At 40.6% G+C, this 27,464-nt stretch overlaps 1 protein-coding gene across 1 annotated transcript in view; it reads right to left on the reverse strand.

Annotated features, from left to right (window-relative positions):
- AGRN (agrin) overlaps positions 1-27,464 on the reverse strand; it is a 483,523-nt gene that overhangs the window by 38,009 nt on the left and 418,050 nt on the right. Inside the window, 7 exon segments of the mRNA XM_044281802.1 lie at positions 1,279-1,689; positions 2,666-2,797; positions 4,017-4,131; positions 19,466-19,593; positions 22,448-22,612; positions 23,066-23,419; positions 23,780-23,885. Coding sequence (XP_044137737.1) covers positions 1,279-1,689; positions 2,666-2,797; positions 4,017-4,131; positions 19,466-19,593; positions 22,448-22,612; positions 23,066-23,419; positions 23,780-23,885 — 1,411 coding nt within the window.

A 27,464-nucleotide genomic window follows, 5' to 3' on the forward strand; every position in this document is an offset into this window, starting at 1 on the left:
TAGTGACTGTGGGGAGTTCCAGTCATGCAGATAGGGGATAAATGTCCATTGTGGGAAAAACCCTGTAATATAATCTTGACATGATCAGAACCAATTAATTGTGGTGGGATCTGCTAGCAACAACAATGATTATCCATGGTGTGTGTCATAGATAACCAACACTGGTAAAATCAACAACCCCTGAATCAACAACATTTTTGGCATGTTTAAAGAAGATTTATAAACTATGCAACTGGTATATTGTAATACTGTCAGTAATTCTGAACTGGGACTAGGATGACAATTTCCCATTGTATTATTATTGAATTATTGCTAAAGTTTATAAGCAAAGATTTGTGACAAAATATGAAAACATTTACCTCGTTTGGATTTTAATAAAGCTGCCCATAACAGATCCCTCATATCCTTTATGATGGCAAAAAGGCTGTAATCTCACTATGGAAATCTCATAATATTAACGTATTGTTTGTGAGAGGCTTCAGAAAAGCTGTGAATATTACAAAACTTGTAGACCTTTTAGCCGTAGTTTTTTGTATTATGATTTGCATTATTTTGTAATATCAGGTTCCCTTCATAGATCTAATTTAAGATATTTGCATATAATAGTAAGCCTTATACTATACCAGTTGTCTGCATTGATGTCCATTTGTGCATTTTATATTTACTAGATTCTGTTAAGTATGGATGTGTTACTTATTTTGAGTGGGTACTCCAATCTCATAATTGCATGGCATGTACTAGAATATTGCAAAAAATTGGTGGCTCACTTCCTGTTCCACTATTAGGTAGGTGCACTGCCCAGCAGCACTCCCTGTTGCTGGTAGAATAAGAGATAATTGATTGAATTGGGCGTCACTCTATATCAGGCAACACAGACAAGTTGGATTGTATATCAGAAATTTTATAATTATGTGTATAAAATAGAGTATTAATATTGTTTTAGTGTGTGAATTTTATGCAGCATGTTGTAAATTTAAAGTGATATACACATAATTATAAAATTTCTGATATACAATCCAACTTGTCTGTGTTGCCTGATATAGAGTGATGCCGAATTCAATCAATTATGTACTAGAATATGCCATAACATTATAATTGGTCTGGTTTTGAACATTGGGACCCTTGTTAATCACAAAAGCCATGGTACCAAGGTCCTTGTTGCTAACTACCTGGACAGGGCCACCACTGTATATCCACTGTGAAGGGAACTTTAACCTTACTCTATTCAAGTAAACCCACTGAACAGTAACAGATAATATATACTAGTCATATGCTTACTTTTTTCACAAACAGCTCCACCCTTTCCCGCTGGGCAGTTGCAAGTAAACTCCTTTCCATCATCCTCGCAGGTGCCACCATGCATGCAGGGATGTGAATCACAGGGTCGTGTTGGTTTCTTAGCAGGTGCAGGACCACGGGATGGCTTCCGCCTTGGTGAAGAAGGGGCTGTGGTCATTGGCCTCTTGGTGGTAGTAGCTGGTCTTCTTGTAGTCATTCTCACTGTAGTGGCTGGATGTTGGATGAGCGGCACCGGAGTGGTATTCACGGTTGTTGATCTTTTAGGTGTTGAAGTGCCCATGGTTGTGGTTGCCAGAACTGGCATGGTGGTTGTTGCAGTGCTGGTAGTTGCCATGGTGCTGGTAGTTGCTGCTGTTGTTGTAGTAGTTGTGACCATAACAGGAACCCAGTCTAAGTAGAAGAAATTCATAATTAGACATCAATACTATAGTTGATCAATACAGATGGATTCCAGTAGACATGGCTCATTGACAAGCTAGTGAGAGGTGGTTTTCAAAACCATGACTCTTGCTTAGTAGGAATTTTCTGCTGAGATCTTTATTGGTTCATTACATGAACAGTAGGAGTAATAAACTGATTAATGTGTTAGCGATTTAAAATAAAGTTTCATAAAATTGCCATAAAATGTTCTTTTTTTTATTAACCCAAGTACCAGTGCTAGTATCCAGGATTTAGGGCCTCACCAATTCTACAGTCAAAAGTTAGAAAACACCTATATATGTACAATGCATATAATCTACATATGACCATGATGTATTAGATCAAGGTTCATGCCTTAGACTTATGTTACCCTACCCTCCATCATTAAACTGCAACAGAGGCCATTGTTCTTGCTTTAAAATTCTCTGGTGTGCTATTGGTTTGGCTGCAGTGTCCACTTTAGGGCAAGTAAACGGACGCTACACACCTGCTTGTCAGTTTGCAATCAAGAAAGGGTGACTATCATGGCAAATCTATTAATCTATTTATTGCACAGAAATATTAGCCTCTCTTGAAGCAGTGGAGACCTCATAAGGCAGAGTCCCACCTGAAAATTTGCCAGCTATTACAAGATGTTATATCTGCATTGTCATGTCCATCACAAAATGGGTTAAAGAGAAACAGAAGAGGATTTGCTGCAAATCATACAGTAGTGTGGCCAATCTGTTAATCGGTGTGCCCTTATTTCTCTGGACACCATAGCTTGACCTTTCCATAGGAAAGTATTTCTGCCAGAACCGGCCAACATCTTATCAGTGAGATTAATGTCTTTATATCCATTCATTTGTTCGAGCCCAGGGCTAAAACATCATGTCTCCAAAGTGCAAATATTGGCATTTCAACATTACGAGGGTTCTTAAATTGAGAATAAAGCAGAACCATGTACCAGGGATCTCACCAAAGTCCAAGAACTTCACGTTCTCCTGAACTGGGGTCTTTATAGTAATCGCCTTCCTCTTGGAGTTCTTGAGTCTTGCCAGTAAAGCTTTCTGCACATCCAAGGCAGTTAGGCTCGTAGCTAAATCAGAAAAGAGAAATCAATGCGACCCAACTGACATTAAACATCAGAGTGCTCTCCCAATTACCTCATAAACATGCACCAGATGCCCAGCACAATTTGAGAACATACTGTAATACTGCACTTGTGGTGGAACTGCTCCCTGAGGACTATCAGTGCCATGCAGGAGACATTAGAAGAAGGCAACATTACATATCTTCTCTTGTAGAACAGGCTTATTTATTTTACAGGCAAAATCATCTTTTTATACCTGAAGGAAACCAAGATATACTAAATGTTTACTCAGACTATTAAATATCATATGATATGTCTTCTGGCCTTGCAATCCACATTCATTAGTTGATGCAATCGCATGCAGTAGTTTGGCTCCAATAGGACATTGTAGAGATGTCACAATCTAAATGACTAGGTGACATATTCTCTTTAATTAATTGCTGGGATGAGAGGTAGTCAGTGGTTGATGACCCCTTGATGTCCAGACACTCCTCTGTGACATCAGAGAGGGCACGTCTGGCTCGGTTAGTGTGCAGAGAGTGACTGGACAGCAGAGCTATGGATTATACAAGCACGATATTGCATTTTTAGAGGCTGTAAGTGGCAAAACACATTCTGAAAACACCAAAATTTTTGGCTACTCTAAAATGTGTGCACTTGCTGGCAACGGAAACTCTGTTTAGCTGCTATATATATTATCTGCATCTATCTGTGTGTGTAGGACATTTATGGATGAAAGCAAAAGGTAATGTTAGGGTTTCCAAAAATGATGCTGCCATTTTACATAAACATGTCTCAAAATGACACTGAAAAAGACTTGGCAGCATTGCTAATTACTTACATTGGTGGGAACTGTGGCTCAACACTACTGATTTACAGCTCAGACCGTGTGCTAATATGTCTGACTGGCAGAGTATGTCAGGAGCTAGAGATCAAGAATAATTGGCGTACCACAGATTGCCTAAACCTGCCACCGTTTATGGATGTGCAATATAAAAATCTATGCATACGCTTCCTACTCTTGTCAGGAATACCTGATCTCTGTCTGGTATTGGAGTGGCGCATAGCATGAATATATACAAGAGATGTATGAATAATGCAAAAAGATTATACACTGGATTTAAATATAATAAAACAATGTGGCTTTGGATTAATGTAGATAAAACACAGCAGGCAACATAATTATCCTCACAGCATGGTTCACTGTCCATCTAAATTAACAAACCTGGATCAAAATGTGCCTCCACTATAGCTCTGATGGAGTTGCTTGGTCCCAAGTCTCGCACACGGATACTTCTGAAGTCCCTCTTCACTTCAGAATTTCGGAGAAGATTATCCAACTAGAAGAAGGAGATGGAGACAAGAGTGTCATTAATTGAGCAAGAAGACAAGATGTGTGAACGTATGTGAAGTGAGAAATGGTCAGTGAATTCCAAGTGCTGCTAGAAAGAATCCACTGAGGATTGTGAGAGTAGTAGTTTTCTACGGAGACTTATTTAGCTACCACACGCGGTATGTTCCTTCCTTGACCTGTGCTCAGAAAACCGAATTACAAATAGGATATTTTCAGAAGCAGGTATCATTTCCTTAAAATGCTCCCTGCCTCCCTGCTATGGGAACAAGAAACAAATTGAATACAATTCAGTTCTTTCTCCTTTGGCACTGAGAAAATTGCAAAAACACCCCCAAAATAAGTCAGGCATTAACTAATGTGCCATTTCTCCTGCCATCTTTCTCTGATGTTCTCGACATTACAGTCCTGCTACCTGTCAGTAGGCAGAGATGGTAGATGTTTGTTTTTGTACTGAAAATGGCAATTACTGTAGTTTACAGTAAAGACAAGAAAATAGTTATACATATACATACATGAACACATACAAGCATTGGGTTTTATTGAAGGGAGTCATCTCCCAAATCAGTTCCAAAGTAAGAATACCACCATGTAAGGTAGGTGACCCAAAATATGACCATACCTTTCTTCTGAAAATCCAGTCCTCTCATCCTGAGAAATGTTTCTTTTTATTTTTCATGTACATAACCTAAATACGATTATCATGGAATGCATTTTTTGCATTTGGCTTTCCCTGCGTCATCAGTACCAGCTCTGAAATCTCAGAAAATGTCCATCAAACAAAGGGGACAGGCGCTGGGGGTTGTTATGGCATAATAATGTTGTTGGCCCAACCATGCTGCACCCAAAACCTTATTTGCATAAAAATAAAAAGAAGCATTTCTCAGAATTAGAGGAGTGGATAATCACAAGAAAGGTATGGTTATGTTTTGGGGCACCTAAACTCCATGGTGGTATACTTACTTTGAAACAGATTTTGGAGGTGACAGACTCCCTTCAAAATCAAACCGTAAGGTTACTTTATTTTCTGCCATAAGGCAAGCTTGTATGTACAGAAGCTACTGGCTTGTAATAACGTATGCAGATGCCCCCTCTTCAGGTATTATTGACAAGCAAGGAGGTGGGAATGGCTCTAATAGGCATATAAAGGGGAGGAGAAAACACACCAGGTACTGTCCTAAGTGGCAAAACCTTGCGCCATTATGGAGCCTCCTTTCTTCTATGTTTGTCAATGCCATAAGAATTCATAAGGCATCAATAAAAGGTTTGTATCTTTTTGACTTCAACGCTACTTTATTACTATGATACAAATTCTTAAAGGCTATGCACACCTTTAGTGGCAATTTTTTTTTAATTACTGCATTGTACTCATTTTGAGCTAAAAATTGTTTTTCAATTGGTCTTTATTAAAAATATTGAGCCGTCTTCCCTGCACAGCTTTGATTTTATCTAGTAGCAGGATCTGAATGGTCTCTCTGATCCATCAGGCAGGGAGCTGAGGGGCTCCTTATCTCTGATCTCTTACCTTATAAACACTCATTATAGCTCAATTCTTATCTTACTGATAACAATGTAGCTTAAATATTGTTTATTACCTTTGAGACACAAAGTGAAAGTTGAAGTACCATTCACACAGCTAGAAAAATAGTTAACCCTTTGTGACAGAACAACTCAATATTTTATTAATAAAGACCAATTGAAAAAATTCTTTTTTAGCCCAAAATGAGACAAATGCAATCATAAAAAAAATGCCCCCGAAGAGGGTCTTCAAGCATTTTGTTTTTATGTTGTCATATGCCACTTTAGTAACTCTCACAAGGACTCATTAATCATTGGTTTTACACCAGGACGGCAGTGATAATCATGAACAGAGGAAATGTCAGAAGAATCATTATTTTACGGAAAGAGCAGTAGATGCCTAAAACATGTTTTTAGCAGATGATGTTGAAAAATCAACAATGAGTGAGTGAAATATGCCTGGGAAAAACATATCAATCCTAAGAGAAAAATAAAGAGGAAGTAACACAAGGGCAGATTAGATGGGCCATGTGGTCCCTTTCTGCCATCAGTCTTCTATGTTTCCATGTCATGGACTCCAGTTTACCCAACATCTTTGAGCTCCATTTTTTTTAGACCCTTCACTCAGACATTTCTGCATCCTACTTAGGGTCTGTGGGCCATTTTCTGGCAATGGGCTTTAGGACACTGCGCCAGTGGTCATTCTAACCCTGATTTATATTCTAAAGGATTCTCTGGCTTTAGAGCACACAACCTCTATGGTTCTTACATTTGGCCCATAAACAAACACCTGTCATCAGTCCCACTGTGGCCACACCACTACTCTGTTCCTGGCTGCTTCTGGACTCTTGCAGGACCAGGAAGTTGCTTGGTCTTAGGCCTCAGCAGTCACGTCTGCTTAAATGATGTCATTGCTGGGGAACAAGTGAGTGTGTGTATGTGTTTTTTTTATGGCCCACATGTTAGGACCATAAGGATTTTCAGCTCCTGGGCAACCCCTTTAAACAAACGAACATAATGCAAGATATATAGCAACCTGCAAAGTGTGCTTATAATTCCGAGAATTTTGACCCAATAATGCCCAAAGCACAAGTAGTCATTAAAGGTGTTGGTCACTATCTGGCTACTGTTGACCAATGTGTATGTAAGATGACAATATGACACTTAGTAATAGAGCCTATGTTGATATTCTGTACCATTTGCCCTTGTCAGGCAAATCTTCTGTGCTATCCGCATAGAGGTCCTTTCCATAAAATGGCTTCTGATCAGACACATCACTCAGTCTTCTCCATTCAAAGCAAATGCACCTGCACTAAACTCCCAACAGTGTAGATGACAGGTGCAATATATTTGAATGGAGAAGACTTGAGTGATTTTACTGGTCAAATGACCCTGCATCAGCAACCATTTTATAGACAGGATCTCTGTGTGGACAGAGCAAAAGACTTGGCCAATGAGGGAGAATACCTTATGAATTATAGAAAACTGAGCAGAATATCGACAAATGCTATAGTATTAAATGCCAAATAGCCAGTTCACAAACACATTGCTCAATAGAAGCCAAAAAGTGGCCAACTCCTTTAACAAATTACATTTTACTAAGTTATATCCACAAAGGAAGCAGTGAGAGCATAAGATAGGATCCCGCATGACAAAACAGAAATCTTCAGATGGGCTGTTCCCTCATTAAGCTGAATTAGTATCGTTCACTTATCTTTGTCATCTATGCACATTATGAGATAAAATATTAATAAAGTTCATTACATGCAGCCTACCCTTTCATCTAATGACATGAGGGATGAGATTGTACTAACTGTTCGTATAATAGCTTCTCTGGGATGTATATGTGATGCAATGGGAAACCACATAAAAAGTTTGTTATAACTACCCATATAGAAAAGCAAAATGTCACAGTGTGTCCACAGTGTGTGATTCTCCAGCCATAAGCCAATTACCGGTATACGGCTCTGCCATCTATGTTTTCTATGGTCATTGACCATGTGTATATGTATTAGTTGTCTAGCATTATTAGAGATTGAATGGAGATTATATACTGGCTCTAATGCTGTGTTCATGCACAGATGCTCAGTTTATCCATCATATCCATGAATTTGTAATATTCCCTCATAAAGCTAAACTAGCGGGTCCAAATACACTAAATAATACTTCATTGGGATGAACATGGGGAACCCAAAACCAAGTACGACGTAGTTGCCTACGTTGCCTACTGGTCAGGTTCTTTTATGCAGTTTTTAAAGCCAAAGTTAATCAGGAGTTGATCATAGACAGAAAGTATTGAAGGTAGAAACTACTTCTCTACCTTTTTTAAGAATCCACTCTGGGTTTATAATTTTAAAAAGCACATGGTGCTTAAGGGGGTTGTCCACTCTCTGGCTACTGTTGACCAATGTGTATGTAAGATGACTACTGTACATGGCACCAACTAATATAACCTTTCTTAATATTTGGTGCCGTTTGCTATATTTTATTGTTGGGTAAGTCTTCTGTGCTGTCTGTATAGCGGTCCTGTCCATAAGATGGCCGCTGATCAAGGGTCATGTGACCAGACACATCACTTTAGGTGCATTTACACACTCAGAGAAGTCAATTGTCGGCTGTTCGTTCAGTGGAGGTCCTCCACTGTATGAGGATAGGTGATCGCTGCTGCTATCGCTCATCCCCATACAAAATCATTGTTCCTGTACAACAGAGTGCAGTTTAGACACATGATCTACTACCAGGGACTGATGATTGAGGTGTCCAAACCAACTTTCACCAAATTAACGCGTTTTTAGCTTGTTCATCGGGTGATCTGCGGCACCTTTAGATGGGAAGATTATCAGGAATGACTGTTCATTGCAACGTTCGCTCCCAAAAATCGTCCCGATACTTGGGACATGTAAATCCACCTTTAGTCTCCTCCATTGAAACACACTGCATGTGACTAGAGGAGACTCAGTGATTTGCCTGGTCACATGAACCTCTATCAGCAGCCATTGTATGGAAAGGACTGCTGTGTGGACAGCACAAAAGACCTGACCAAAAAGGTGGCATATGTTGTAAGATATAGAAATGGAGCTCTCTCAGGGACCAGGGCTCAGGTGTGACTGCTGCCTCTGTACTCCTTTAGCTATGCCACTTGGTCCATTCCCAAAATCAGCAGTTTAGTGTATGCATCCACAATTTTACAATTAGCATCCTCTTAATGTAGCGCTGTCAGCTATTTGTGGAGGATTCCACTCCAAGACCCCAAAATGTAAGGCATCTTTCACTTGGCTGCTTATATCCATTGGGTATAATTCATATGCACGAGGCACTACTGTCGTGCATCTTTTCATAGTTGACATTCTCATTAGCCAACAGAAGAGTCTGCTTCTGCTGTTTATAATTGACGGGTGCGCTTTAAATTTCATATCTCAAAACGATATTGAAATTAACTTTAGAAATACCGAAAGGGCACAGCATTTCTTTGAGATTAGCAGAATGCCCTGCTATCACGATAGTTAGTAGCTCACCTCCTGTTCCTTTTCTTAGACCCGTTTAGAAATGCATGAGACATTTAATCCACAAATGGAATCTGGCTGCTGACAGCTGAGGTGTGTGAGAAGAGACACCAGTGTGACCCTGCCGATGCGGTCTGCTCAATAGACTCGGCTGCCTCGCGTGCCATCCATCCCAATAAATTTTATGTACAATAAATTGATTTGGATATACATAAAAGAGGAATCCGATAAAAAACAGCTCACACCAGCCTCTAGTCTAGCGGAAAAATAAATGGCCCAGTCATTGTGCTCCTGCGAATTTATGAATGTTAAGGTCATTTTCATGTGTAAGATAAAATCACATTACTTGACAAGAGCCCGGAATTAGGGTTGCATAGGAACATGACACGTTTGCTGTTCCGAGATGCCAAATGCCCTTTAAGTCAATCTCTTGGTAGATACAAGAGATAATGTTGAAAATGAAATTATGAAAAGGACGTAAACCAGTGGAATACCAGCCTAATGAATGTATTTCATGTTCATTAATTCTCCAGTTATGCTGGTTTCTGTGGAAACTAAATATTAATACACATAAAGGAATAAAGGATGTTTCTTGATGATCCTTTAATAAACTCCCTTCTGTTTTACAATATGGAACACTCTGTGTTATATAAGGGAGGTAAAAAGAAAAAGAAATGCCAATACAGGGTTAACATGATAGGTTGTTATATAAACTCTCTGTATTATAGGACCGACCATGCTTCTTTTTACAATCCAAGAGGTTGGCCAGTTTGGACATCTCATGTAATTTTTATAGATCCTCTGATCATTTGGGATTTCTTGAAATTAGTTTGGCTCCGATTCATCAAATTTAAAAAAAAAATTGATTGGGGGGTGGTGTCTACCCACATCAAATATGTTCCAATTCCAATGGCTCTGAAAATTTGTATATAACAGTCTCTGGTCATATTTTTTCTCAAAAGAATTAGAGAATAAGGGTCCATTCACACGTCCGCAACGTGTTTTGCGGATCCACGTATCCGTGGATCCGCAAAACATAGACGGCGGCAATGTGCGTTTTGACATTTTGCGGACCGCACATTGCCGGCACTAATAGAATATGCCTATTGACATGTTCTATTTTTGAATGGGTCCGCAATTCCGTTCCGCAAACTGCGGAACAAAATTGCGGACGTGTGAATGGACCCTAAATATGCGTCCTAGAAGACGTAAGGGAAAAAAAAACGAGAGAGAGACCAAAAATTGTATGGCATTACATACATTATGTTTCTTTGGGCTATATGTGGGGGTCAATTTTAATGCAGGGCAGGAAGGGGCTAATGCAAGCTACCTGCCGTGCATCCTGTGAGGTGGAGGTGCTTGACTGTCTCATGTGAGCTGCTGCCCACCAAAAGAAAGGAAAGAAAGACCTCCAAAGGCAGATAAGCGAGTTAAAAAGTGGGATAACCATTCATGGGATAACCATTTTAAAGGGATTTTTCAGAACTTACTTATTGACAGCCTGTCCTTAGGATAGGTCATCAATATCGGATTGGTGGGGCCAGACTCTCTGCACCCCCGTGGAGGTGCTGGGCGCTGGAACTAGACACTGTGTAGTGGCCATGCCTGGTTACCGCAGTGCTGCTTTCATTCATGTCTGGCGATCAGTTGATTTTGTAGGTCCAGCTTCTAGACCTCTGACAACCATTTATAATTGTTGTGGGAGGTTTAGTTCAGATACTGAAGGGGGGATGTAGTAGTATAAGGCCTCACGCACACAAATGTATTTTATTTCTGTGACCGTTCCATATTTTTTTTTTTTGCGGATAGGATGCGGACCCATTCATTTCAACGGGTCCTCAAAAAATGCAGACAGCACACCGTGTGCTATCCGCATCCGTATGTCTGTTCCGTAGCCCTGCAAAAAAAAATAGAACATGTCCTATTCTTGTCCGTTTTAGGCATTGTTACAATGGATCTGCAAAAAAAAAAAACGGATGGCATTTCTTTTTTCGGACCGCAAAACTCATACCGTCGTGTGCATGTAGCCTAAGCCGACCTTTCAGCTGCTGGGTAGCCCCCCCCCCACTAAGTCCATACGCCATAATAGCACATTTGGACAGGGGTTGTCGTTATGTGAAACCTGCACAGTTTTAGGCTTAGGAAATTCGATGCCTGGGGACACTGATGACAGAAACTAATTATTGATGTAGTTGATTACCAGATTTTATAATCTATACTTCCAAAGCACTAAACATATATTCCGAGAATATTTCAGGTTTAGTTACTACAATGGCAAAAATGGTCAGAACTGACATAGAATTTGCTGGCTGAACTGATCACTGTATGGAAATGCAGACATGTCTGTTTCTTCTAGGAAAATCAGTTATATGGCAGTAATTGATATCCACACTGCACACACTGGATTATCGGAGCATGACTGTGACAAATGTGAGGTAAAATCAGAAGACATGATGAACTCTGACTCTCTGACAGTCATTAGTGAAAGGCAGCAGCTTCCACCCCTAAACACATCACAAGACGACATCGCCGGCATAAATGCTTTTATGGGTTTATTCAGATATAATCTCAGTGGTTGGCTTTGTTTCTCAATCCTGTATTTTCCATCTTCTGTTTTAATCTCCCTCTTTCTAGTACGGATAACTACTGTAACACATTGGAAATCAATGCTGATGCTAATTCTCCCTGGAACTGATAACATACAGTATATCACGAGCTTATATAGTCCCTGAATGCAGCAAAAGATGTGGGAGTAGAAAGAAAGAAAAATGTGGAAAGAACGAAATTAAGAACGGCTATAAAATGGCACTATGTGTTCTCTACTCTATATATTGATAAAAATTGTACTGTTGCGGGATGGGTTAACTCCTTGTGTACCACAGTAAAGTCAAAATGTAAACCCATGGAAGAGATATCATACCAACATACAAAGATTAACTGGTACAAGTGATGAGGTATTAACCTAAATGTCAAAAGGGTAGGCCACCTTAGGTCACCTTTAGTTTTTTTGGGCAAATCCACCCTTATGGCCAGACCGGCACAGGGGAAGTATGCTTCCCTGCTACTCGCTGCTGGATCGCGGCTCCTTCACTCAGGTCTACCGCTGTAAACATCCGCTTTGATGCCACTGCAGTGGTCATCTGACCCTCTTGCCTCACATGACCAATTGACATGACGCAAGGGGGTCAAGTCACTGGTGCAGCAGTACACCGACAGAGGAGTAAATTCAAATGTTTACAGCGGGGGACCAGAGCCAGGCAGTCGAAGCCAAGCGAAGGATCTGGAATCCAGAGGAGAGGGGCAGGTAAGTATGTTTCCCTTTTGCAGGTCTGGCCAGGAGAGTGTGACACAGAGTGTCAGACACAGGTTTTCAGGCTAATTGGAGCACTTTCTATTTGGATAGAATCGATTCGGACCCAAATTAAATCAGTTGACTGTTTTGGACAAATCAAATCGGAATTAGATTTTGAATGATTCACTCATCTCTACTGTGTTATTATACAGTGTATTAAGGTCCTACAGCTCCTGCAGAACCTCTTTAAAAAGAGTAAAAATGAATATCCCGATAGTCTGTGCTTTTTTATTGATTAGATCGAAGCTCCTTCTCATTGGGAAATGTTGGCCAGTAGGTAGGAAACAGCCAGAAATAGGGGAGTATCAGGTAGGATGAACACAATTAACCCGGCATAGAACAATATGCAAGTGTTATAGTGTACAGTAATCTGTTCCAATGTCCTGTTCAGAGATGGTTTCATGGATGATTCTTTATGACCCAATCTTTTATATATATTACAGATATCGATATTGGTGTTGATCAAGCACCAAAGTGCTCGGGTGTTCTGGCCGAACACATTGGGATGCTCGGGTGCTCTACCGAGCACCCGAGTATATTGGAAGTCAATGGGAGAACCCGAGCATTAAACCAGGCTCCCCCTGCTCTGTAGAGGGGAGGGTGCCTGATTCATAGGAAAAGGTCAGAAATTGATGGAAACACCACTGAAATGGTTCGGGAACAGCATTGGGAGGATGTAGGTTGTAAGTGAGGGCATGCAGGTGAGCTGACCCTCCAAAACATTATATGCGAGGGCCTGCAGATGAGCTGACCCTGTAAAAGATTGTAGGTAAAGGTTTGCTGTTGAGCTGACCCTGGAAAAAATTATATGCGAGGGCCTGCTGCATATATGCCCTTTGCATATGTAAAACATATGCAAAGGGAATATATGCGAGGGCATTATATGCAAGGTTGTAGGTTAGGGCCTGCAGGTGAGCTGACCCTCAAAAAAATTATATGTGAGGGACTTCAGGTGAGCTGACCCTGTAAAAGAATGTAGGTGAAGGCCTGCTGGTGAGCTGACCCTACAAAACATATGCAAAGGGCATATATGCGAGGGCATTATATACGACAAATAAGCATGTTGATATGATGGACGAGGAGAAGGAGGATGGGAAAAGGAAGATTCAACCATAGAACCTTGTTTGTGGTGGAAGGGGTGCACGGGAATACAGTGTTTTCAGTACATTATAAACAACACATTTAAAGTGTCTTTATGTTCATCAGCTTTCCTCTGGTGGAGTCGAGAAGTCATGGTCAATCTAGGCCTTGTTAATTTTTATAAGAGTCAACCTGTTAGCATTTTCAGTTGACAGGCGGATACGCTTATCTGTTATAATGCCACCAGCACGTAACACAGGGGAAGAGGAGGCAGTGGTGTGACCCGCAGACACAGATTGTGGACCCAGGCGTTCGTCCCACTTATTACAGTGCTTGGATGCCATGTGGCGCATCATGCTGGTGGTGGTGAGGTTGCTAGTGTTCACTCCCTGGCTTATTTTGGTACGGAACAGGTTGCAAACTACTATTCTTTTGTCATCTGCACTTTCCACAAAAAAGAGCCATACAGCGGAACACCTACCCCATGGCAAGGGAGTGCTCCATGGAACAGTTGCGGGCCTATTTGGTGTGGCCCGCCTTCTCCCTTTTGCCACCCCACTGCCTCTTCCAGCCTGTTGCGGTGCAGCAGATCCCTCTCCCTCTGTACTACTGTCCTCGCTCGACTTTCCAGCTTCCCAGGTTGGATCAGTGACTTCATCGTCCACCACCTCCTTTTCCACTTCCTCACTCTGCTCATCCTCCTGACTTGTTGACCTAACCACTACCTCAGTGATTGACAACTGTGTCTCATCCTCTTCATCAACCACTTGAGACAGTAATTGCCGTTGAGTTATTGTCAACTGTGTCTCATCATCATCCACCTCATTAAACAGTAATTGCATTTCCCCACTGTCATCTTCTTGTGATTGTGGATGCTCAAGAATTTGGGAATCAGGGCACAAGATCTGTCCCTCTTTAAGCGTGCTTGGCGAGATGGCCAAATCAAGGAATGGCATTGAAAAGAGCTCCTCGGAATATCCAAGTGTGGGATCACTTGTTTGCCTAGACTCTCCATGGTGGGAGGAAGGAGGATCAGGGTGAGGATTGGGTCGAGCAGACTCTTAACTACTGAGACTGGACTTGGTGGAAGACAGGGTGGTGCTTAGCCGACTGGAAGCATTAGCTACTGCAATCCAACCTACCACCTGGTCGCACTGGTCTGACTTCAAGAGTGGTGTCCTGTGACACCCTGCAAACTGAGACATGAAGCTCGGTATCGTGGATGATTGTTTTTCTTGTGCTCTGGCAGCAGACACAGTTTCACCATGCCCAGGAGCACGGCCTCTGCGTGCACCATCACGGGCACTGCCAAGTCCCTTACTGCTTGCCTTCTTCATATTAATGTTATATATGATTGAAAGTCTGTCACACATACAGAAGCGTAGGATTTGGAAGTGTATGCGGGATGTGGAAACGTCACACAGGAGATAGCCTGCAGGTATTGTCAATGCTGTCACCAGCGACTAATAAAAAATTACAGGGAATGTCACAGGTCTTTGGGATGAGGAAACGTTATACAGGAGAATTACCACCGTTAATGTCACTGTCTGCAGCGCCTACACAAAAAAGTACACTGTATGTCACAGATACATTTTTTCTGCGCACACGTTACACTGCAGATGTGGCCCTGGTAATGTCACTGTCAGAAGCTTACACCATCTATTGACAAAGTACACTGTATGTCACAGATATTTTTTGGATGCCCACACTTTACACTGGAGATGTGGCGCAGCTAATGTCACTGTCCGCAGCGGACACAGTCTACGGAAAAATTACACTAGATGTCAAAGATATTTTTTGAATATGCACACTTTACACTGGAGATGTAGCGCAGCTAATGTCACTCTGCAGCGGACACCGTCTACAGAAAAAGGACACTGTATGTCACAGATCATTTTTTTCAGCGCACGCGTTAAACTGCAGATGTGGCACTGGTTATGTCACTGTCAGAAGCGGACACTGTCTATTGAAAAAGTACACTGGATGTCACAGATATATTTGGATGCGCACACTTTACACAGGAGATGTGGCGCAACTAATGTCACTGTAGGAGCCTAACTATTGTACGCTATTTAGCGCAGGATGCACTAAAAATAGATATTGCTGCCACACACAATAGTCCTTAGAAGGACTTTTGGGTCTCTGAAAAGTTTTGGTGGTAAAGATATTCTAAAATCACTCCCTTCACTGTCTGTCCCTTCCTCAGCACAGCTCTCCCTGACTAAGAATGAGCCGAACATGCATCATCGGGTGCTATATAGCACCCCATGACGCATTCCGGCCAGCCAATCACTGTAATGCCAGCAGCCAACATGGCTAAGGCATTACAGTGAGGGCAGTACTTACCTGCCTGTTTATTGGCTGCATAGCAGCCAAGAAACGTGCGGGGCGGAGACTCGGTGTTCGGCCGAGCATTCTCGATCATCACTAATGAATATCAATAAAAACTCTCTTCATGATAAAAAAAAAAAAAAAAGATAATTGAGACCAAAATTCAAATACGAAAATTGAATTTTTTTGGTTAGAAAATTATGAGGAAGAATCAAATCCCAGTTCTCAACCAGCAGGGGGCACTTTCATCCCATGGCATTACTCTAACTACTGAGCTACAGTCTGTGTACAGGTAAAACTCAGTCATTATTACATTCTTGTACCATAAGCGTTTCTAGTTGGCACAATGCACACAGCTTCATCGATCTCCCAGAAGACTAAAGCAAAGTAAAAGAACAATCAACAAATACAGCAAAACATGACAAAAGTAAACAGACGGTGGAATAAGCCTATAGACAAGATTTGATCTGTATCTTTTGGCATGTACTTCTTAGGATTCTAAAATATTATCTCAATGACCACACAGCCTCAAATCCCTTATCTGCTCTTCAGTAGATGCTGGTGCTTCTTCCTCAGTTATCCAGCACACGCAGCCTTTGTTATCAGTAAAAAAAAGATGTGAAGAAAAGAAATCTACCGGTGGTGTGGAAGGGAAGGAGAAAAGCAAGGAAGCCACCCCACAGCTCGCTCAATCAGATCTAAAAGCCCACACAACTAATATAAAAAGTTTCAGCCAACATGCACTAATTTGCTAATCTGTCCTTAAGGAACCCCAACAGTCCATGTCCTCAGGATTTCCCAGAGAGAATACATTATCAGTTAAGTGAAACTAATTAAACCATCTGTGCAACATTAAGGAAATCCTCAAGACACGACCTGTAGGAGTTTCTTTGAAGGTTTAGGAATATCTGTGCTACTGCACATCAAAAGTTTGAGGAGGTTATAAAGGATGAAGGTATTTCAGATCACACTGTTAAAAAGGCATGGGGCTTTTGCTGCAGCTACTGTTTTTACAGGTGAAGAATGTTAATTAAATGTCTTACCTGTAAAACCATGACAAAATGTATGCAGATTATCTATGGATTTTTTTAAACGTGGTTTTACCCACACCATCCTAATACACCCTAACTGTGGTTTCTTGGTTGTGTCTTCAGATACTGTGTGTCAGTGATGCACTATACAGAAAAGTTAAAGAAGAACAACTTCAAAGTTTTGGAATGGTCAAAGTTCTGACTTTAATCCAATAGGAATATTGTGGAAGAACCTGAAGTGACCAGTTCATGAGAGGAAACCCAACAATATAAGAGAATTGAAGATGTTTTGTATGGAGGAATTCCTCCCAGATGGTGTGCAGCACCAATCAACAATTACTGGAAATGTTTGGTTGCAGTTATTGCTGCACAAGGGAGTCACACAAGATACTGAAAGCAAAGGTTCACATACTTTAAACACTCACAGACATGTGATATTGGATCATTTTCCTCAATAAATAAATGACTGAGTCTAATATTTTAGGATGTGTGTGAAAATCTGATTTCGTTTTAGGTCAAATTTAGGCAGAAATATATGAAATTCAGAAGGGTTCACAAACTTTCAATCACAACAGTATACCATGGGACAGCCTCAATATATATATATTTTTTTTATCAAACTACTTTTGGAAAACTCCTTTAGCAGTGTTCAGGCTCCACAGAGGTGGGATATGCCTTGTCCAGCTTCTTCTCTAGAGCAGTCAAGGAAATAATGTACGGTAGCCTAAATATTGTTTTAAAGCAGGAATGCTTAGGAAAAGTGAAGAGAGCTTGTGGATGGAGAGTGACAATGTCATGTTATAGTGGTGGTCCCACCAGCTTCATATGCACATGGACATCTAGATAGTGATCCCCTGAGCACTGCAGTAGTTTTCATATAAAAGTGGTTATCTGTGATGAGACAACCCCTTTAAGTAAAGATCGTTCCTTAGGTCCCATTTAATAATAAAGTAATATCATTGTTTAATCCTATCTCTTATCCACATAATATCATGAACTTATAGACTGTACAGGTGACCTTGCATGTTATGTGCCCTTTAACACAAGTGTCTCAAATTTAATTACGTAAATTCCACTCTCTTACAGTTAAGCAAATATATGGAGTGTGTTAAAAACAAATTACTAAGAAATTGGTTTCAGATCGGAGATGCAAAATAGGGGAGGAAAAAAAGGTGAACTTTAGTTTCAAATGTCAAAAACAATGATTTCACTTTTCTGCATTGCCACTGCTTTCCAGCTTAACAAGGTGTTAATTAAATTATGCCCTTTGCAATCTGACAAGGTTTTGAGCGGAGGGAATGTTATTTTGGTTCACAATGTATTCTAGGCAGTTGGCCTTTTCTTTGCAAACATGTCCCAGGTAGAGTTTATTCAATATGTTAAAGCATCTATCATGTCACTGTGAAATCCAGGCACTTCTTCCATAAGCAGAATTAGGTATATTGCAGAGCTACACCTCTCCCCTATATAGGTCATATGGTCAGGGGTTGTCTTCAGGAGGAAACCACTGTAAAAGTTTAAAGTGGCACTGTACTTCCATTAAACTATTGATATGTTATAGAGACATTTCAAAAGGTTAGCTTGGTAGGGGTCTGAACACTGAGATCCCCATGATCTCTAGGAATAGGAGAAAGAAGTGCACTCTTAGCACACTCTCTTCACTGCAGGCCAGGACGAGAGACAATAGAAAGCCTATGGGCGAGTCCTGCTCAGCACGGCGAGGGAGCGCGCTATGCACACGCATTTTCTCCCCTCGTTTTATAGTTCGGTGGGGTCCCATATGTCCCTATAACATATCAGAATTAGAATGAAAGTACAGTGCCACTTTAAGGGGTGAACAATATTGCAATATAACATTTTAGCTGGAGAAATGTATACTACACAGCACCCATGAATAGGCAAGCCCATCCTCAAGAAACCCCATGTAATACAGTATATGGTTGTACCATGACCACCACAGTAAGTGGCACTACAAGTTCAAAATCATGTAAGTGTATAAGATATACACTCAGTAATATTAGTGCATAATAACAATGTCAGACTGTAAAGCACCCAGCAATATCAATATTCAGCAGTAAAGGAATCTTCAGTAATGCTCGGGAGCACCTTGTCAGTAGTCCCTGCCAGCAGCCGGTTACAAGCTAATTGGATGTACCCATATAATATGCCTGAGCGAAAACTACGGTCTGCCTGACTACTAATCCGGCTTTGAAGTTTTAGATTATGTAGCCTATGCTGCTGTGCAAGTCACACGGTGTGGAATTTTCCATTTCTCTGAAAATTGAAACTGAATGTTTATAGGAAGGCAATTGGCCTTCTAACAGATGGGTGTCTGCTTTTCAAGGCCTCAGATACTCATACCTGCAGGTTCACTCTTGAACACTAGAGTTTACCGATAGGATAAAGCTATATAAAATCTATCTTTATTACTATTTATGTATGTCAACAGCTGTGAATGTTAAAGATCAACTTGTTGACAGTAACGTTACATCAAGAAAGAGAACTTACTGCATTTTCAATGCTCCTGGCTGTCTCTCCAAAAAGCTCCGACTTGTAGTCTGACATCTCTGGGGTGTAGAAGACCTCTTGACCTTCCAGCTCCTCAATGATGAGAACACCTTGAAATGTCTTTGTTTCTGGGGAAGTAAGAAAAGCATATATATTCAAGTTAATTGCGTATTGCAGTGATAGGACCCCATTTCAAGATATTGCCTGCTGCTGCTCCCTAAGCCCATCTGACAGGTGAGAAGTTTCATGGCTAGCGCCTGGTGCAGGGTTAGTAGCATGACACGGGGCTGGACTATGGAAGGTTAGTAATTGATTTAGAGTGGGAATGTATATGTAGTGCCATCCTGTGGTTGAAGAGGGCAAATAACACATCACTTTACCAGTCAGGATAACTTCCCATGAGAAGCGGCTTAATACGAAGCCTGTTCTTATTGGGTAATAAAAAAAAGAACAAGAATAGGCAGTTAAAAGATTAGACAATTACACCCACAAATGTATTAAAAAGAGATCTTGTGCAGTTTGCTTCATGGAAAACACATATTCTCTTTTTCATTACTGTTAGTTCTACATTAAAAAAATTAAAAATTAAAAAATATATATATTTTAAATCTCATTATCATCATTATTGGATGATATACAAAAACACACAGTGGACCTAACACTGAACACAGTTCTTTATAGATGTTATTTGAATCAGTTTAAATATTATATTTTAAAGAGTTGGTCCAAGAAAAACATTTACCACCTATCCACATGATAGATGATAAATCCAATGCCTCTTCCTCGTGGTCAGGATAAAACTTTCCACATGCAACACAAAGTTAGCAATCAAGAGAGTACAGATATAAGCATGGACACTAACCATCTCCTACATGGAAATAGAATATAGGGGTGGAAGAGAATGTGTTATCAGATTGAAGTTTCTAGAGTAAACATATTTTTAAAGACTTTTTGCTGATGTTATTTTTAAAAATGTTCTTGTCGTTATGGTTAAAATAAAATTCAGAAAACTTGCTGTCTCTACTCTGGTCACTGAGCCTCATAATGGACTGACACTACCTGTTCTATAGAGATAGCTTTGCAGCAGTTGTCTTTATCACCGACAGGATTGTAGTGAAAAGTAACACATATATAGATGACACAGGATCCACTATTCAAACTAGATGATGTCACTGTTTATGTCCTCCCTCTCCCTAAACAATGTCCTCTGCAAGAGGTCACAGAGCATGCCTACAAGACTCTGCCCTAGAAGTCAATGAGTCATCACCAGACTACAGGTTCCTATGGTCCATGCACTGCTGTAAAGCATAGCTTTAGATGCGGTTAACAGCAGTTCATGGTAACTCCACAATCATGTACAGAAAACAGAACATAAAAGAAAAAAACAAACATGTACCAGTATCTGATTTTACAGTATTTATAAAAAAAAAATAGGTGATACATCACACCACAGCAAAATATCTAGGTAAAGCATTAAAACTGGTTAATTTTTTCCAGTATGTGTCTAATTTTCATTATCTTATAGTTGGCAGGGTTGTACCACCAGCATATTAGGGCACAATGATTTCAGCCCTTGATAGGTTAGAGGTGCTAATAAGCAGTTGTTCTCATTCTGGTTGACCACAACTAACAGCAAAATTCTGCATGGGTCTCAAAAGCCAGGATCTGCTGATCTCCATAACACCATCAATCTTAAAGGGGTTGTCTCACCTCAATAATCACCATTTAATCATTTCCTTGTAGTGCTAGGATTGTTTCTGTAATGTAGATCAATTTTCTGTCACCTTTTATTCCTCCTTATACTGACCCAAATTTCTTGCTCATTTCTAGGGGTTGTGGCCACCTATGTAATGTTATCAGCAGTGCACAGAAACCCAATCGGCCGGCTGCTCTGGTGGCCGGGTTTCACGGGAGTGCACACATATTATTGTGTATGTACTCCCGGCCCGGTCAAGTCATCTGAGCTTTACTACAAGCTTATAGGATCTACAGAGAGCGCGCAGGCATATGCAAGGGGCAGGTTTGCATTCTCCCTGCCCTGCTTTCTGTGCCTTCAGCTCCGCCCCCAGCATGCAGGGAACCAAGGCCCTGAGAGCCGCGAGAGAGCCTGTAAATAATGATGTGACTCAACCCCTTTAAAGGCTATGTACACCTTTGGAGGCAATTTTTTTATTATTGCATTTAACTTATTTTTTTGCTAAAAATCATATATTTATTAAAAATATTGAGCCATTCTGTGAAAAAGGGTTACCTGTTTTTCTGTGTAACTGGTACTTTCACTTTGTGTGGGTCATCTAACAACCCTTATCTCTAAACTAGTGAGATGTCATAAACACTTATTTAGGCCACATTCTTATCAGTAAGATAAGAACTGAGCTATAATGAGTGTTTATAATGTCAGAGAGCAGAGATAAGAAGTCTATCTGCTCCTCAAATGACAGAAAAGACAAAAAAATCACAAGCAGCTAGTAGAGCATGTCAGCAATGTACACAAAAAAGGACTCTATATTCTTAATAAAGACCAATTGAAAAAATGATTTTTAGCGCAAAATAAGTACAATGCAATGGTAAATTATTTTATGACAATCTATTTAAGGAGTTTTCCCACTTTTTTATACTGATGACCTAACCTCTGGATAGGTCATCACATCAGTATCTGATGGATAGGGGTTTGACACGTGGCATCTCTGGCAATCAGCTGTTTGAGAAGGCAGTAGTGCTCCCGCGAGTGCCACGGCCTTCTCTCATCCTGTCCTATGCCAGTAAGGTCACATTCTAGTGAATAGGGCTGAGCTGTGATACCAAGCAACGCTCCAAAAACTGCTCTGTTGCAAGATAATAAAACCTCATAATATCAAAAAATGAGTGTCAAGATATATTTTACATATCTTCAGGAGTGTAGAGAAAAAATCCTATAAATATTATCACACATCGTGCATTCCTTCTTATAAATAGCCAATATGATCATAATTGGTCACTTACTCGGACAGTTTGTGCCATCTGTATCAATAGCCGGTGTCTTCCCATCTGAGCAACATCCTAGAGGTGTATTGTAGCAGCTGGCCCTTTCCATTACAGGTGTAGTGTCAAAGTCCTTTTCCTCCTCACCTTCCTCTTGCTGTTCATCTCCTCCATCAAATCCATCCTCTGCAGAAAAGCATAGCAGATTAACTGAAATAACCATAGCTGAAGACTTAACCTGTTACCTGAAAAATTAGCCAATAATATGAACTCCTGGAGTAAAGAAGGGACCATAGCTTCTATTTATGTTATCTATTTTTTGTGACATTTAAAAAAAGTCTCAGTGATAAATATGGAGTGAATCTCGTTAACATAGCTAAGCAACCACACCCATTTTTCCATTGATATTTCAAAACGAGTGGTGTAAAAATGCAAAAAAAAAGCTAAATATGTGTGCAAGAAAAGTTTTATGAGACTTTTTGACGCTAGAATTCTGGAGTGAAAACATTATAAATCAGGGCCATAGTTTCCCAATTCTCTCAGCAACTGAAAAGATTTTTGAGTTGTTAGTTCTTAGTTTCATAGTTAACAGAGAACATTTATGTGGCAAAAGGAACACTTTAAGGCTTGTCCACATACTTGGCCCATTTCCACTTAGTTCTCGATCTCCACTTGTTTCCGAGTCGTCATCCCCGCTGCCACTTCCAGATTCGTCGTATGCCTGAGTTGTTGTGGGACGCCTAATGGGTACTGTTACTGCTGGTCTTACAGTGGAGGTGCGGACAACGTGCGTCTGTGTTACTGGTCTGTGAGTAGTGGTGTAACTCTCGAGAGGACTTTCAGTATCCAAAATTAAGGGGAATGAGTCAACTTCAACTTTTTTGCTGGGACGTCGAGCTCTTGGAGTTGTTGGTGAAGGAAGTGATCGGCCAATGGGTGGTGCTGGGGTCCCAGTAGGGGCCAATGTCAGAAGATTAGCAACAGTGATGGTTTCTTAAGGAGAAAGACATTGAAAAAAAAAAAAAACATTTAGAAACAAAATAAATTGAGTAAAACTCAATATTTTTGGTTAACTTTTTTGACACTAGTTAACAACATGCCAATTTAATTTCTACTAATATGACATAATAAAAATGTTCATTGTCCATTATTGCTACAGAACCCAAATATTCTGCAATACTTCACAATCGGGGAAAGCAGTAAAACTTAAATAAGTATAAATATCACATTAATATTAGGTAGTAAAACTCCATGATGACATAACGGACGATGTCCTATAGAAACACTTTCAGAAATTACTGGTATTTTTATCTGAATGATAAGATGAACAAAATCAGACATAAGACATAATACCTTGGCAGGGTCCAGTGTGCTTTACAGTAATAGTCCGACCTTGTCTGCAAGCAATTGTTTTCAGCTGACACCAGTCTCCATAGGTCACTCCATCAGAGCCACAGACCTACAAATAAGTAATACAAGTCATATGCTGGATTCTGTCAGCTGGGGAATAAACACCAAATGAAAAAGCCTTATTTAAGATAACAGGGGCTGTATTCAAGCATTCGAACCTGGACCATATGTGCCTTATTACGAACCTAAACTGATGTCATGTCTAAAATGGCTCAACGGGGTCTTAAGTCAAATGACAAAGATGTTTTATGTAATAGAAAAAAGATAACTGCATTAATATTCAATGTATACTGGCCACTGGTTTGATGCCCCTATTGTTCACGCTGCAAAGCTGCTCATCATAGGCGGGGCTGACAGCTCTCCTGTGAAATTTGACATGCACAGGCATCTACAATGCAAATACTACACAATGTATGGCTATGCCCGTGAAATTTCCTTTTGCTATGGGAGCCTATGTAATTTTGCAATTATGTCAGAGACCACAAGAAGATCCTTTGATGCTGTAGAGGACCACCCTAGAGGTACACATTTTAAATCAAAGCAAATAACGAGTAAGAAAAGGTTTAGGGTAAGAGCCCCAATACACATTAGTGTATTGACGGCTGAATCTGCCATCAACTGCGACTTCAGCAGACAGTATAATGTGTATGGGGAGCTCCTGTGTCTCTGTCGATAGATCATGAGGATAAAGCAAACTGATTATTTTTTATTTTTTGCCCAGTCCTTTTGTTCTCGCTGGCTATAAGCCACCAAAGGTTCTCCTCCCTCCTCATTGGCCATACAGCCAAACTGAACTTGTATGCGTCTGGGAGAATCGTCAGATATCTGGGAGAAATAGCGGTTGGCTGAACTATACTGTCAGTACTGACCAAATACTGAGCGTGAGAAAGAGGCCTTACAGATGCACAAAATACAGGATCTTTTTTTTCTATTATTTTTCTGTTCTTATGTCACAAAACAAGAAAGGAAAATAAATGGTTATGTCACCTCAGATAAACAGGGACAATAGTGGCCCCATGACAGAGTGGGGAGGGGGGCCGTAGCAGTGACAATAGTCGCCCCATGACAGAATGGGGAGGGGGGCAGCAGCAGTGGCATACAGCAAAAGATTGTGGCACAGTAGTAGTAGAACCCAAAAACAACAGTGTGATAGCAAGGCCCAAAAATGTAACATGTACATATCAGTAGGCCAAGAATCCCCTTTGTAGGAATGGCAATTGAAGCAGCAGGCTGGTGGCAGCAGCACGTGGCCAGAAGTAACCGTGCATTTTGCAGAATATTTTGATATACTACAGTATGATCTCTAGTGGCAGAAAGATTTATTCTGTTGCATCAAGCATCTTTATGAATGTTAGTCTCTCAACATTTTGGGAGGAAAGGCAAGCTCTCAAAGGGGTAACTATGCCCCCCTGCCGCACTGAACACCCACTCTGCTGCCACACTACTGGCTGCGGCTGGGCAGGAAAGCATGCCCATGCCACACTGCAAGTGTGCATGCCCAGTAGTTCAAATGGATCTTGGACCATGAATGACAAAGTGCAATCCAAGTATGCCACCACCTGCTGGTTCTGCTGCATGTGCCGCTGCTGGTTGGTTTCTGCAGTAGGTGACTGACGAAAACTACTCATTATAGATTCCAGACTGAAGTTGCTGCATATGCAACTGGTGCTGCTCCTGCTCCCCCCCCAACCAGTGGAGAGTGCGCACAGAGGGTTTCCCTGGACCTGAGGACAGGCGATGGCGCTTGTAGGTAGCAAACAACTAACTACACAGCACATTTCTATAGTAGTCCATTTTTGCATCCCTCTCAGAAAGTCTAAAAATGCCCCCATTTTTGACCAGTAGCGAGGGTCTAACAATGTGGATAGCCAGTAGTCACCCCTCTGCCAAATCATTTTAATGCGGCTGTCACTACACAAACATGACAGCATGTATCTGGCCATTCGCGCAAGGCACTCGGATGGGCCTCCCTGCCTCCATCTCCACTGCATACTGCCACGGTCTGTCTGGGTGATCGGCATCATCTTCGTCGTCGCCCACCAGCTCCTCCTGCTCCTCTCCTGTCGCTCGTGCAAATAAACCACCTAATTATGTATAAAATTCCGTTTAAGTCCTCTTCTCCTCCACTGCCAGTTTATCCTCCTCAGGGCTCAGGTGGACATGAAATGGAGGTACCACATCTTCTGTCCCTTCGCCAATCAGAGTTGCCAGCATCCCCTACAGGACGTGAAGGAGTGTAATGACATAATTCATCTCATTTACTCTAGTATAGTTAGGCACACCTACATCTGGACACACCATAAATTCAGTATTATTAGTAAAACTTGATTATATTTATTAATATTATATATATTAAAATATCTCCCATTTTTTTTTTTTATTAAGACATCCTACAATACAAATACAAATAACTAATTCTTGATAGCCCACAATGTTCTCAATGCTTGCTTCTAATGACAGTGTAACCTGCAAACACAAAATTTAATTCGCTATGCACCATATAAATGTGTCTCAATGATGGCATGTATATCAATAGAGGTATGTATAATATACGGTGCAAACTTGCAAACAATAATATCAACTCATCAATGTCACAATTGTGTATCTTATGTCGATATTGCTAATTGATATTCATTTGTCTTTCAGCAAAAACACAAGTCTGCTCTGCACCGGCTGTCCTCACCGTGCCGCAGAAAAGGTGAATGTATAAAAAGTCTCTGAATCACATATATATTGTGATATTAAATCCAGATGAAATCAGTCCATGTTCTGTTGTAATGATCCTGCTAATTAAAGTCACGATGTTGGTTGGGTGAATTATCATATACTGCACAGTAATATTCACTTATTCTCTATATACTGTACTGCAAATAGTAGTTCCAACAATATTACTTATGGAGATGTTGCTGCTAGTAGTTTGAGTCTTATAGTCATGCTTGCATATACAGGTCCTTCTCAAAAAATTAGCATATTGTGATAAAGTTCATTATTTTCTGTAATGTACTGATAAACATTAGACTTTCATATATTTTAGATTAATTACACACAACTGAAGTAGTTCAAGCCTTTTATTGTTTTAATATTGATGATTTTGGCATACAGCTCATGAAAACCCAAAATTCCTATCTAAAAAAATTAGCATATTTCATCCGACCAATAAAAGAAAAGTGTTTTTAATACAAAAAAAGTCAACCTTCAAATAATTATGTTCAGTTATGCACTCAATACTTGGTCGGGAATCCTTTTGCAGAAATGACTGCTTCAATGCGGCGTGGCATGGAGGCAATCAGCCTGTGGCACTGCTGAGGTGTTATGGAGGCCCAGGATGCTTCGATAACGGCCTTAAGCTCATCCAGAGTGTTGGGTCTTGCGTCTCTCAACTTTCTCTTCCCAATATCCCACAGATTCTCTATGGGGTTCAGGTCAGGAGAGTTGGCAGGCCAATTGAGCACAGTAATACCATGGTCAGTAAACCATTTACCAGTGGTTTTGGCACTGTGAGCAGGTGCCAGGTCGTGCTGAATAATGAAATCTTCATCTCCATAAAGCTTTTCAGCAGATGGAAGCATGAAGTGCTTCAAAATCTCCTGATAGCTAGCTGCATTGACCCTGCCCTTGATAACACACA

Source organism: Bufo gargarizans, chromosome 2 (assembly GCF_014858855.1).
Source record: "Bufo gargarizans isolate SCDJY-AF-19 chromosome 2, ASM1485885v1, whole genome shotgun sequence".
Lineage (NCBI taxonomy): Eukaryota > Metazoa > Chordata > Amphibia > Anura > Bufonidae > Bufo > Bufo gargarizans.